At 46.2% G+C, this 13925-nt stretch overlaps 1 protein-coding gene and 1 long non-coding RNA gene across 5 annotated transcripts in view; both read right to left on the bottom strand.

Annotated features, from left to right (window-relative positions):
- TTLL11 (tubulin tyrosine ligase like 11) overlaps window positions 1-7153 on the bottom strand; it is a 31735-nt gene extending 24582 nt beyond the window's left edge. The window contains exons 1-2 of one of the 3 annotated variants that reach the window (XM_058038044.1): window positions 6614-7153; window positions 1312-1408 (exon numbers count right to left, since the gene is read on the bottom strand). In XM_058038044.1, coding sequence (XP_057894027.1) covers window positions 1312-1408; window positions 6614-7144 — 628 coding nt within the window. In that variant the 5' untranslated portion in view covers window positions 7145-7153. Of the gene's footprint in view, window positions 1-1311; window positions 1409-3028; window positions 4609-6613 lie in introns of those variants that run through there. The other 2 variants (XM_058038043.1, XM_058038045.1) reach the window with 2 other exon arrangements.
- Window positions 7154-8282: 1129 nt separating this feature from the next.
- Window positions 8283-13729, bottom strand: LOC131091865 (uncharacterized). Of its 2 annotated transcripts, XR_009115436.1 has the most exons (4): window positions 13644-13729; window positions 10114-10214; window positions 9596-9735; window positions 8283-8672 (listed from the first exon to the last, which is right to left on the bottom strand). It is a non-coding gene; the product is annotated as an uncharacterized LOC131091865 (long non-coding RNA). The 2 variants fall into 2 exon arrangements; XR_009115435.1 differs by lacking the exon at window positions 13644-13729 and having other exon boundaries at window positions 10114-12952.
- Window positions 13730-13925: the final 196 nt, after the last annotated feature.

The following is a 13925-nucleotide window of genomic DNA, read 5'->3' on the forward strand; positions in this document are numbered from 1 at the left end:
CAACAGTAAATGAATCATTGCAGAGTGTCATTCATTACTCACCTGCTGGGAAGGCACTCTGGTCACTGCTGTCAATAAAGCTGAACATCTTTTGAGATTTAAATCTGACACAATAATTGTGCCATTGCCCTGCCATAGTTACTATTGCATGTGTTTCTGTATAATATTAGAAAAAATTAATTCTCAAAAATACAGCTCAGAATAAAAGACAGCTTTAGTCAAATACTTACTAGTGCCTTTGCCATAATCCAAAATTATTTTTCTAATCTATCATTCCAGGAATAGGTACAAATGTAACTTAAATGTAATCAACCACTTTGGTTTACTTTGTAGTTATTTAAGTATCTGCATCACAAACAGGTTATTTTGTGAACAGCCAAACCAACATTTGCTGAAGTCTTATGTCCATTGGGAACACGGCTAAAAAGCTATTTTTATGGAAAAGTTTCTGGTAAAATCCCACATGAAATTAGCACAACATTCCTGGAAAATCAGGTCTAGTTCAGAAGGGCTCTGGTTTGATTCCTGTGCAGCCACTTGTTCATCAGGTAGAAGCCAAAACACAGACAGGTAACATTCATCTAACACTGACTTAAACCATCAGAAAACAACAACACCATCCTACACCTGAGTGGGAACTTCCCTCAGGCAGGAGAAAGTCAGGGCAAATAAAGCCTGGAGTTCAATAGCTGAGGTTCTTATGCTCACAGCACACTAACAGCAGCCATAAATCTGAAGTAAAGGGCTTAGATAAGTCAATACCTAAGCTCTTAGCTCTTATTTAGAGAGATCTCAACAGGGATTAAATGAGAAAAAAAGGAGCTTAAAAAAATAGAAGAGTCATCATAAGATGAGGACTGACATGAACTCTTCAATATTAAAAAATCCATTTAAGGAATTCTGCTTCGAGCTTCTCCCTGAGATAAGCCAGAGTATGAAACAAAACAGATTCTTTCCACTTTGAATCAAAACCAAATCCAAAGATACAGCCCTGTTATCAGTGCCTGATAACAGTCAGTAATTGCATACTTCACTTAAATTATAGCCTAACACTCTGCTTTTTCCTAACTTCACGTGTATGAAGCATTCTTCTCAACAAAACCACTTTCTCTCCAAAACAAATTTCAGTTCAGAAATTGTTTAAGACACCCACTGTGATATTCTCACCCCTTCACCAAACCCACTAATATGCCAAATATACTATCAGCTGATTAGGCAGATAGTTCACAAGAAAAACCAGTAAAACACAGAACTAGGTCCCATAACGCTGTGTTTAAAGCATTTGTTTAAGTAGAAAGAGAAGTGGAGTACCTGGGAACTTGTTGACCTGCCCTGAGAAGATGTTGCTGTCGTGGAATGACACCCCGTGCCAGTAGATGTCACACGGGAGGCGGCGGCCAAAGGGAAACTGCAGCAGAGAGCAGAGAGAGTTTTGAGCAATCTGGGAATTTCTCCTCATTCCTGTCTGCTTTAAACTCTCATTTAAGCATAAACCACTCACGAACTGTCTTCTGACTGCCAAAAGAAAACAAGCTCTTGTATATTGGTTGCAAAACTGAGAATATTTGGATCAGCTCAAAGACTTTAAAGTGAACAAACCAAGAGAGGTTTTTAAAAACCAAACCCAAATGACTGAGGCATGGCTGTAGTGAGAACCCCTGAGCTTCTGATCAACCAAAGTGGACATGCAAAACAGGATATTTAAGTGCATTATCCATTCATATATATCCAGATATAAGTATTAATTTCTGCAGCATTAATTCCTTTCTGGTACTAATAGCCTGTAATTAAAATAAAAGCTTGCAATTCAATTAATCATTTGTTGAGCATATATATTCCCACTATCAAGAACTAAGGCGATTATTTCAACAATATTAAATATTCCAGGTTCTCTTCCCATTCACATAAGATCTCACCATAAATTGGCAAACTGCAGTTTGTTTTCTATTATCAAAAAGATCACCTTTTTTAAGCAGTCTGAAGAGCTCAGAAGCAGCACTGCCAATTACTGAGAGCAAGTTTCTAATAGTAGTAAAGTGGTTTATAAAATCCCAATTAGTTTTGTGTAAAGAAGGTGCTCTTCTTTTTCATGCTCATTCTATTTGACACAGCCCCATTTATCAATCCAAAAATCCCCATTTTATCTGCAGCTCCAAGAAGATGCCATTTAACTACCATATGGAATACAGTCACAGGAATAGCTTCTATTACTAGGCTGCATATTTTTCAAATAAATCTGCTATATTTAGCATTTTAGGACACATTTGCATTAAATATCTACCACCCTCAGCACCCAGTGCCATTTACTTATCGAAAGAACCACAGTATTTTGCAGAAACTTCTTGTTCTTTACTTGATATGTAATTTTTCTTATTTTAAAATATTTCTCTGCGCAGTGGCTCATTTTTCTTTGAGCATGACAGAAAAAAGAATTGCATAAACCTTTTGAGTGCATTACTTTATTTGCTACTTTAATTAAAATTTCAGTTTCCTCAGTAAATAGCCTTGAAAAATTAATTTAAAATGCTAATTGAGCAATGCATCCTTTCTGTTTCCTTACTTGCAGGGATGAGAAACCCAATTTAACAAGAACCAGTGGATTCTGCACTTATTTCATTATTATTCAGCCTGCAAGATCTGTTTTTGTACAAGTGAAAATTAATTCTGTTGGGCTCTGAAAGACAATCAGTGGCCTTAACCTCTCTCCACAGGTATATCCAGAATACAGATGCAGCACTCAGTCTCAGAGTGCCCTTCCTACTAACACCTGAACAATTTATTTATTTATTAAAAGAAATTGAAATGAACAAAATTTGCATTTATATAACACCTTTCATCTACAGAGGATATCAAAGCTCTACAAACACTGCACAGAAATCATTTCACAAGAGATGAGGAGTGAGCAGCTCTGGACAGGAAGATGGAAGCACTGCACCCCCTTGCTGGAAATTTGGGACAGCACAGCAAGGGCCCTGCTCCTGAGAAATCAAGATTATCTGGATTTATCCAACAATAGGATCAAACTCACCTCCTGAATGAGCTGGGCTGGATTCTGTAACCTCTGCACCACACTTTACATAAGAGTGGTGTTTGGAGAGGAGCCAAGTTCGATTATTTGGTGCCTCTGGCAGTGCCAGGCAGATATTAATTAATCTTATAATGGGGGAGAGGCCTTTGCAGCACATTCCCAGCTCCTGCTGTGGGACAGAGGCTGAAAAAGAAAGGTGGCTGGAGCCATCCTTTTTTAAAATCCTTTAAATCTTTTTTAGTCAGATTTGGGCAACATTTGTCAGAAAAGAATAAACAAGGAGCCATAAAGAGAACAGAGCTGTTTCCACAGGTTTGACATGATTAATAATCCATCCCAGTCAAATCTGTCTGACAGGTCATTTCTACCTTTGGATTAGAAGCCAATAATTTAAATTGTCTCACAGGTCCCATCAGTCTGTTCCATCATGTTTAATGACAGGTTAAATGACTCGTTTTCCCCTCAGCTTTTCCCAGCATAAAACCGGAAACTCTCCAAACAGCGAGACAAATGGAACGCTCGGCGCTGGGACATTTGATGCCTGGGACATCTGCTTCTTCCATTTTCCTGGTAATTGAAAGCTTGCTGAAGAAATAATTTATTAAGAGATGAATAAACTCGGGATGCAAGCTCAATTTGTGCCCATTATTTCATTTGGCATATCATGTTCATTTAAAGGATGTGCCACGCTGCATCAGATGGTCCAGCCTGGCACAGGAGCTGGCACACACAGGGGAGCTCTGCAATGTTTCTTGGAAGGTCCACCCACACAGCCCAGCAAACCTCAGTGCTTCATTTACTCAAAATTACCTAAGCTGGAAAAAAAAAAAATGGATTTTTTTTCCTGTCTTTTGCTTCTGAGAACAGAATCTCAATGGTCAGCTTGCTGTCTTGCACTCCTTCACCTCTTCCCCACATATCAGTGCCACAGAATATGTCACCAATGTTTATTCTTCCCTTTTTTGTGTGTCTTACAATGACATTTACCATATGTCAGTTCACTAATGGATATTAAAATAATAAAACATGGATATGTGACACTGTAAGAATGCACATTATACAGAAAAAGTTATGGATCAAAAGGTGCCTACTTGAAAAAGCACATTATATTGTCTCCTCCCAATAAAATATTCCAGCCAACACACCCAGCAGCAAACAGCAGAAATGAAACAAAAGCAAGAACAGGAAAGTGTAAAAACAGGGAGGAAAAAGGATCAAAAGTATTATACAAGGGATAACAGTAGAACAGCAGTCCCTGACACATCACTTATTTAAAATACATGCATTTCATTACTACTTCCAGGACCTTTTTTTGCATTATTTTCATGGATCCTGGAAGCAACACCCGTGTTCCCTCTGCTGGTCCTGCTGTAACAGTGCAACCAGCTCCAAGGCTCTGGCCATCCCTGACTGAGGTCTGAAAAAGGATTTTACTGCTATTTCTCTAAATGTCTGAAAGGGAGAGCTTCCAGAATCACATGTGGCTTGAATAAAGAGTTTTCCTTGGATTTATCTTCTCAATTTTGTTAATTTTTCTCTTCAAACCTTGCCCAGATCTTATTAACCTATTTATAAACTGAAGATACACAGCAATACATGACAGTGGGTTGTTTACTGGGAATGAGTTCTCAGCCACCCAGATGGTGCAGTCAAACAGCACAAAATTCCATATTAGGCCTCTTCTTTGTTAAGAGAGAAAGTGGCCAGAGGAGGAAGCAACAAACTAAATGAAAAATATTGACCCAAGGAAGAGATGGAGGAGAGAGGATATGGAGGGAGACAGGGAACAAAGAGAGATAAAGTAAAGGCAGCAGCAATTGCTGCTGGGAGATGCAAAGCAGGAAGGAAAAAGCTGATTAATGCAGCACAGAGATTCATGAGAGGAACAGGAGCTTGTGAAACAAGTCAATTAGTAGGAAAGGCTATCAAGTGCAAGACAAATGCAAAACAGTGAAGTCTCAGGAAACTATAAAGACAAAATTACCACTACGTATGGCTCATTCCCAGCACAATCTGCAAGGCTAACTGATATTAGCGATCCAGAAACCCTCGCTGGAATGGCTCCCCGCCCTCAGAACATAAAACTCAACCCTAAAAACAAAGAAATTAAGTATGAAGTGCCCCTGCTCTGCATGTCACTGCATAAAACATGGAGCAAGGCTGCTGACAGACACCCCACAGGTGCACTGAGGGCTACCAGAAGTAAATGTAGCAGGTTTGAATTTCAGAGCTTTGGTATGTTGTTACTATTTTGCTGTACAAGCAGGAGTTGAGAACTGGGGCGCTGGTGCAAAGCAGTTTTGAAATCCTGCCACTGGATTTAAATAACAAAAATACTGAAATAGAATTTTATGAAGTCAGAGAAGGAGAAAGCACCACTCCTCCTGACACAGAGCATACATATCCTTGTGGGATTAGGTATGCAGGACATTAGGAACAAACATGGAAAACATTTACTGCCACTCAGTCCTCCAGAAAATAAATTTGCAGTATTTAACTCTGAGGTTAGGAACAGCACAGAATATACTGTCTACCCCAAGTCTGTACAGATTTTGCTTAATAGGCATCAGGTGGACAAAAATATCATCTTGTCAGTGGGAATCCCACAGGCAGCTTTGTAAAGTGGAGTAGCTGCAGGTCAGAGATCACACAGCTCTGTCCTAGCTCTGCACGTGAGAAACAGCTCATCCTCAGGTTTTATTCCTCCTTTTCCCTCCAACTTCCCTCTTACAAATGGACTACAAGTACCCTTTTTCTTACACAAGTTCCTCACAAAGCTCCTAGAAGCCACCTCAACTTCTATAAAGCCGTTTATAAAGCTGTTAGGTATAGAAAATCTTTACAGCTGGAGAACAATTCACCATCTATAGTAAGATACATCTAAGAAATCTCTCCAGGATTTAAATAAGGAGTTGCAAAGCATCAGTTCTGTGCCAGCTCCCCTACTGTCCTGATTCCAGTTCAGCACATACTGGCACAGAAATCCTCACAAAGCAATGAGAAAACACATGACTCGAGCAGCAGGAGAAAAAAACCAGCTATAGCTGCTCCACATAAAGTAAATTAGCAGGCTGGAGCCCGTTATGTGTGTGTTATCAGCATTCATACACCGTGCTGTCCGACACGCCTCGGACACAAGGGCAGCGGCTCTGCCGGGCCGGAGCTTCCCGCGCTGCCCCAGCCCTGAGGGAGGTGGGAGGGAAGAAATGCAAATCCCCACAACGCGTCAAACGCTTCCCCGGGGAGCGGGGCTCCTGCTTGCCCTTTCCCCGATCAGTTTAACCTCGGAACGCAATACCCGATTACCCCTGTTCTGGCTTGCATAACTGGCCGTGCCAATCGTGATCATGAACCAAATCAGCTCCGGACCCGGCATCTGGGCAGAAATAGCCCGAGGGTCGGGGGGCACAGCCGGGAGACCCCCGGCTGCAGCAGCCCTCGGGAGGCACGGGAGGAGGAGGTGGAGAATGGAGGAAGGCTTTGCCGGGGGCAGAGCCGAGACAAGGGAGGGCAGAGTGGGCAGGACCGATGCTAGGCCGGAGCCGGGCAGGGATGGGGACGCGGCCCCGCAGGGTGAGCCCTCACCTCCTTCCAGCGGAGCTGCCGCAGGCTGATTTTCAGCGCCTCCAGGGAGGTCTTGGCCTTGGAGCTGTCCACCGTGACCCCGGGCCGCCGGGCGCTCTCGGTCCCGCTGCGGCGGCCCGGGGCCCGCCGGGCCCTGCCCCGCGCCGCCCGCCCGGCCGAGCCCGGCGCTCCGGCCCCGCGCCGGCCCCGCTCCCGCTCCCGTTCCCGGCCGGGCAGCGCCCCTTCCCCTGAGAGCGCCGCGGCGGGCGGGCCGCCCTGCGGGGCCTCAGCGGGCAGGGCCGGGGACCCCGGGGGCTCCTCCGCCTCGCGGGCCGGCTCCATCTCCGCCGGTTCCAGCCCGGCCGGCTCCATTTCCGCTATCCCCAACCCGGCCAGCTCCAGCCCGGCCAGCTCTATTCCCTCCGTCCCCTTCCCCGCCGATTCTATCCCCTCTGTCCCCGTCCCCGCCGTCCGCAGCCCGGCCGGTTCCAGCCCGGCCGGCTCCGCTGCCTCTGCCCCCATGCCCGCCTGTCCTATCCCCTCCGTCTCCATCCCCGCCGGTTGTATCCCCTCCGTCCCCGTCAGTTCTGTCCCCTCTGTCCCTGTCCTCAGCCCGGCCGGCTCCATTGTCTCTGTCCCTATCCCCGCCGGTTGTATCCCCTCTGTCGCCATCCCTGTCTCCGTCCCCGCCGGTTGTATCCCCTCTGCCCCCGTCCCCAGCCCGGCCGGCTCCATCCCCGGTGGTTCCAGCCCGCCCCCGCTCCCCGCCCGTTGCCATGGCAGCGGCGGGGCCGGTGACCCGCTGGCCCCGCCCCGCCGCCGTAAGGCGCTGACGCCGCCCCCGCCATTTTGGGACCGGGCACAGGCCCCGCCCCGCGCAGCCCGAAATGGCCTCCGGGGCGGGCGGTGCCGCCATGTTGGAAGCGGGCGAGCGCCGCCTCAGGCCGGGCTGCGGGGCGGGCGCGGTGCCCGCCGTGCCCATCGCCACCGAACCGCCCGGGCGGCTCCGACACTCCGCCCGCTCCTTACCGTGCGCCCGAAAGCTTCTCGTGTGAGACGGGGCTCGGGCCGCCGTTACAAAGCGCTGCCTCTCACAAAAGGTGTTCCCATGGACCCTTCAGGTGCTGCTGCATCGGTGCTGGGAGAGCCCATCTGCGGACTTTGAACTCTCTCAGGCACGGCAGGAAAATAGGAAAACGGTTTCTGGATCACAGCAATGGAATTAATAACCTTAACAGCAGCTCCGTGATCATCCTGAGCAAGCTGGAAGGTTCCCTGCCTAGGGCAGGGGGTTGGAACTGTATAAACTTTAACGTCCCTTCCCACCCAAAGCACTCCAGAACTGACCCTATGGCACATTAACCCTCACGGCACGGTTGTGAGGCGGTGAAATGCAGACCGTGCCCCTGAGGCGGCTGCAGGAGCACAACCCGGGCTCATGAACGCGGGGCTGCGGGCAGGCGGTGGCGCTGCGCCCTGGGAAATCCGGCCCGGAGCCGGGACTGGGGGAAAAACGGGAATAATCGGGGTTCTGTGTCAAGGAGCGATCACCATTGTCGTGATCTGGAACAGGACTGAAACAGGATCTCAGCAGAAATTATTTAAACTACAGCAAAATTTAAATAAATGCAAAAAAAGTTGGCACTGCCAGTTAGCTGCGAGATAAAAAAACAAGGTCGTGTCAAGATGCTTATTTTTTCAGTGCCTCACCAGTCTTCCATCATTTACCCTTGCAGGCAACGAATAAACAAATTAATTAATTAAAGAGAGTGGTGTCTTGCAACGTGAAGGGACCAGGAAGGCTGAGGTCAGGTAGCTCGCTCTTGGGTGCTCTCAAGTTGCTATTAAAAGATGTACATTCTTTTTTTATCGCTGTGGCAGTGTTTAATTAAAAACTTGGGAGCATTTCCATGTTCCAGCAGGAGCTCAGGGAGGCTGGTAATGTTGGCAGGATGAGCTGGCTGGGTGGTGTCCTTTCCATGTCCATCACTGAAGGCACATCCTTGGTTTCACCACCACCACCAGATCACAGAAAGGTTTGGGCTGGAAGGAACCTTAAAGATGATCTCATTCCAAACCTCTTCCATGGGCAGGTACAAATCGGAAAGAAAAATTAATATTTTGCTTATGTTCAACATTGGCATAAAAATTCAGTTGTAAGAAAAGCAATTCAGAGATGTTGGAGTGTGATTTAAAGTGGTGACCTGACTCTGACTGTCTCTTATTTTACTGCCAGGCTCCCAGATGAATATTTTTAACACAGAAATTTATCCTCACCAATGTCAGCAGTGCTGAAAGAAAGCCAAGGATAGAGTTAAGATGGGCCAAAGCATTAAGAGACATTGGAGCATGGGAAATACCAAACAAAATGATTGCAAAGGGGAAATATTTTTATATCTAATGATCATATATCCATGTTTCTTACAGGCTAATAACAGACTAGCTGTTCCTCTACCAGAGAAGCTGTAATAAATCCCATATCTGGTTTGCCTGTGTGGTGTGGATAAAACCCTCATTTCCTGTTGGGATAAACAGGGATGGGCTGCAGTGTGCAGCGTGGGGTCAGGCTGCACGTGGCAGTCAGGGACAGCAAGGTGGGCAGCAATGAGGCACAGGGTAATGCAGGAGGAGAATCCTGCTGAATACAGCAAGCTGGGTCTAGCAGCAGGAGAGAAATGGGAAACTTGAGATCATCTGTCCCCTGTGAGGAGAGGGGAAATTTAGTTATGGTGTGCCCCTAAACACAAGGCTGTTTCCTGAGACCCTTGCTCAGAGGGAGTCGTTGATAAGAACAGACTGTTATATCTTGTGATAATAAGTGAACAAGCATGTGGATTCCATCCAGGAGAACTGTAATCTCCCTATGCTCTCATTAATTAAATTCAGGATATCAAAGCAGAGGTGCTGGCCTAATTTAATGGGAGCGGGGAAGGATCCTGTTTGATTGGACACTCATCTCTCAGACTAACAACTTCACTCTCTTTACCCAAAATCATCACTTACCTGGTGTCTGTGTGTGCAGAAGGTAAGTGCCAGGTCCCAGGAGGAATCCAGGAACAAAGCATTTTTACAGATGCAGCAACCTGAACAGTTTTCCACCATGCTGATCCCAGCAGCTCACACTGAGGGACTGTACTGCCAACCTGTGGTATATGGAATTCTTGAGTTGGGCATGTGAACATGTCAGGCTTATGAGGTTAACAAGTAACATTTTTCTTTACTAATATATTTCCCTTCTTCTAAGTAAACATTTTTGTTTCCAAGTTGGGATCAACATTTTTAGCTTTTATGTAGCATCATAAGGTCAATAACTGTATTCTTTTCTATACTTTTCTCTTTTAAAGACAGCCAAGATAAGAAAAACAAAGTAGCATGTAATTTGCAAAAAGAACATACCATCTTTTTAAAAATATCATATAAAACTGGCTTCCTGCCAAATGAAAATTTGCAGAAATACTTCAGTGTACCCTTTTGAAAAAGAACACATTCCTTAAGTTATTATTAAAAAATAAAAAACTTACTCATGAAGAACTATCCATCTGTGTCTAAGTTAATAGTTCCTTTTGCAACGATGGTATCTTCTGTCAGACGTTCTTTCACAAATCCATGAGAAAGCAATGTTCTATAAAATGAAAAGTCAGAGATAACGAATCTAGCAAACAGACTCCACTTGGAAAAGGTCCGTGGTGGGCTTATGCTTCAGCCTGGATTTAAATCCACATACATCACTCTGTGCTGCCCATGTTTATGTTCGACCACAGAAGATTTGTGGTTGACCTACATATGCAAACAAAACATTTGCTGCATATTTGGGATGGGGGGGTTTGCATGATAGAAGATGATGAAAATATGCATAATTGTAGATGACATTTTTGGTTGCCAAGTCCTGCTGCACAGCCCTTTGGAGCTGGCCATGCATGAAAGAGGCTTGCAGCCTGACAGGCACATTGCCTGGCCGTGCTGTGCCCCGACACGGAGCTTCTGCTGCCTCTTGAGCAACACAAACCTGCTGCAACCATCTCAGCAAGCAGCCCCTGTGCTCGCAGAGACACGAATCACACCGCTGAGGGGGCTGAAACCACCAGGGCCACATGTCACCTCTGAGTTCCACATGTCACCTCTGAGTTCCCTTCATGGGGCAGCTCAGCAGACTCACAGATTTTGTCCAGGAGTTCTCTCAGTATTCTTGAAATCCCCAATGCATTAGGGGGTAACATCGCACAGCTTAGTCAACAGCAGCTGGTTTATCTGTTCTTGCCCCCACATTTCATCCCACAGCAGCATTTCTAGGAAGTCTGCTGGTGTGTTAGTACACTGGAGGCTGTGCTCTAAAACTTGCACCAGCATAAGTACATATTAATAATGTTAATTATAAAGTGGCATGACAAACCCAGATCTCCTAGGACAGTAACCATGCACAGACCTCACAGCTCTTATGTGTGATATGGAAGGGCTCTCCTGTAAAAGAGGTTTTGTCTGCCATTACTGGATGTCTGTCTGGTTGTTCTTCCTATGTCACATCTTATTTGTCATTCAAAATCTCTGCAACTCTGCTGTGCAGAAATAAGTGCTTAAAAGGGTTAGCAGAAAGGAGGAAAATTCCATGGCATCAAGAACAGGTCTCCTCCTTGATCTGTGAAGGTGGCTTTGGAAAAATCTGACAGGATCAGACAGGAGCAAAAGCTCCCTTCCCTACAATCCAACCAAGGAGCTGACCCTGCATGTAACACCCACCACCCATTTACACCACGTTCCAGGGCTCCTCCAAAGATGAAGCTATGTAAGAAGAGGGGCTTCATGCAGAGTCCTGGGGCAGGCAGGAATGTGCACCCATGTGAGAGAAAGAGAAGGAAGGAAATCTTGGGAGCCTGTGCCCAAGAAAGAAAGCTGATACAAACCTGGTCCCTGCAAAAACACAGCTCCGAGCCAAGAAGCTGTCTTGGGGCTTCACTCCTACTGTGTTCAGAGAATCAGGACTTTCTGTGAGTGCTTTGCACATCAAAGGAATAACTCTCTCAGCACCTCCATGTGATGCAAACACCCACCATGAGGTTTGGCCAACTGTTCAGTGCTACTCAGGGTTTGTTTATACTAAATCCATGATGATGTCCCGTGTAAAGGCTTCTTTCCACATATTTGCCCAGTTTCATTGTCCAGAAGAAAAGACATACAGCTTTCTTACTTCCAGTGGAGTCAAAGAATTTTCTTTGCCCAACAAACAAACTAGAAAATTAACGGCTTTTTAAGTTTAGCAGCCTTCAAACTCAATTCTCAAACACAGATCCAAACCATTAACATCAGGAGATTTAAGCCCTATGAAAAGTTCACAGAAGTTCATGAACAGGGAGTATTAAACACCTCCATTCAATTGTGATCTAACAGAAACTGGCACTGCAAGCTTTATTAAATAACAGTTGCCTTCTTTTTCTCAGGATTCCCATGAGATATTTCTTTCCTCCTACCCAAAGGATTTTATAATCTGCGGGATACTGGAGAGCACCAGAATGGAATTCAAAAGACCATTCTTGTTATTTCATCCTGGTCTTTCTATGAGATTTAAAAATTTAACTATCCCAAGTGAAGTCCATATGCTCCCACGTATATAGGAATGTTCTTGTGGCAATGGGAGGGTAATGAGAAGAAGCTCTGAGCAGCTCAGCACGATGGCAGGTTCCTGCATGCCTGAAATGCAGTATTGCAGAATCAATGTAGACACTCACCAGTGGCTGTGTTAGGTTTTTCCCCATATGAGTTGAGCTTTGCTGGCGTTAGCATCAAAGGAAGCATGAGCATAGCCTGACTGGGTGGCATCTCCTCCTCCTTGGGCTTAGGAGAACCAAAGACCTGAACGTTGCTCAATCAGTCCAAGGACATTTGCACACAAAATCTAGGTTATTCATTCAGGTCAACAAATATTTTTTTGATCAAGATATGTACAAGATAAGAAAAGTGTCATGAAATGTTCTAAGTACACACTAAACATGAGCACAGACCACACAAAAAATCCCCAACAAAGAACTAAACCGATGCATCTGCAAGCAAGATGTGTATCTAGGGGAGCATCTTGGACAGAAACCAACTGACAAAACCCATATTGAGTTATGCTGTATGAAAGTGGGATTAGCATAAACTTGTGAATATTTAAATGAGAAGATAATGCAGTGCTATAGATTGGAAGAAAAGAAGTCTGTCTGGAAACAGAAAAACTTCACAAAGACAGAAGGCTGACCACAGAACCCTCCCCAGAAAGACCTGCTAATACCTCAAAATATTTGAACATGTAGGGTCACAGTCTGTGAACCAATATTAATTCCTTGGGGTTTTTCTCCCTCTCTTAATTATAAGTTTCTGGATTCTTGGCTCTTGCCCACCTCCCACTGACTTACAAGTACTAAGAAATGCCAAGAAGCTCAGGGTGATCACGCTCCTGAGATGGATACTGGGAACTGTGCACTGTCTGCCTGTGGTCAAACTTTTCTTTCTTGCTAATGCAAAAGCCACATAAAAGGTGGTGTCCAAATACATTCAAACACCTGGCTGGGAGTTACTTTAAAGACTCAAAAATTAATTTGAGGGAACCCAGATGAGATCCACTGGCGCACATGTAACCCTCCACCCTTTGGATTCTACACAATTCACGTTTCTGATCATCCCTGTACTAAGAATCAGAAGACAAACCCTGGGCCTTGCCATCACAGCTGGGCACACCTCATCCCTTCCCTGCGCTGGTGCTCGCTGAGGAATGTCACGGTTAGGGGTGCCAGGTGTCCCAGAGTGGCATCCGCAGGGCTCACCTGGGCCTGGCATTGACTCCTCACCGAGACTGGGAGGAAAAACACTGTGAGCAGACGGGGTGCCACAAATCCTGAGAGTATCACAGGATACTGAGGAACACAGTGGGTCAGGATTCTGAGAGAGGACGTGTGCCCATTTCTAACAGAGCTGTAAGCGATATTGACATGAGACACACATAACGTAGGTGACCACTCATTCAGAACAGCCCTTGGAGAGATTTATAAGGAGATTTGACGGGATCCCCTCTCAGACTAACCAGGCCCAGCTCCCGCCGCGTCCCCCCGTAACCGAGATGCCGCAGACCCCTCATCACCCTCGCGTCCGTCCGGCGGAGCATCGCGGGCGCCGCAGCCGGTGCCGGCGGCGGGGCCGGGGCGGGGCGGCCGGGCAGGGCCGGGCGGCTCCACCGCCCCCCGCATCACATGAGGGAACTTCGGGCCAATGGCGCCGCGCCGGGGCCGGGGCCCCGCTCGCTCCCGCGGACGCTCATTCAAAACGCGGCCGGGCTCTGGCGCCCGCAGCCCCGCACGGCGCCCGG

Source organism: Melospiza georgiana, chromosome 20 (assembly GCF_028018845.1).
Source record: "Melospiza georgiana isolate bMelGeo1 chromosome 20, bMelGeo1.pri, whole genome shotgun sequence".
In the NCBI taxonomy this organism is placed as follows: Eukaryota; Metazoa; Chordata; class Aves; order Passeriformes; family Passerellidae; genus Melospiza; species Melospiza georgiana.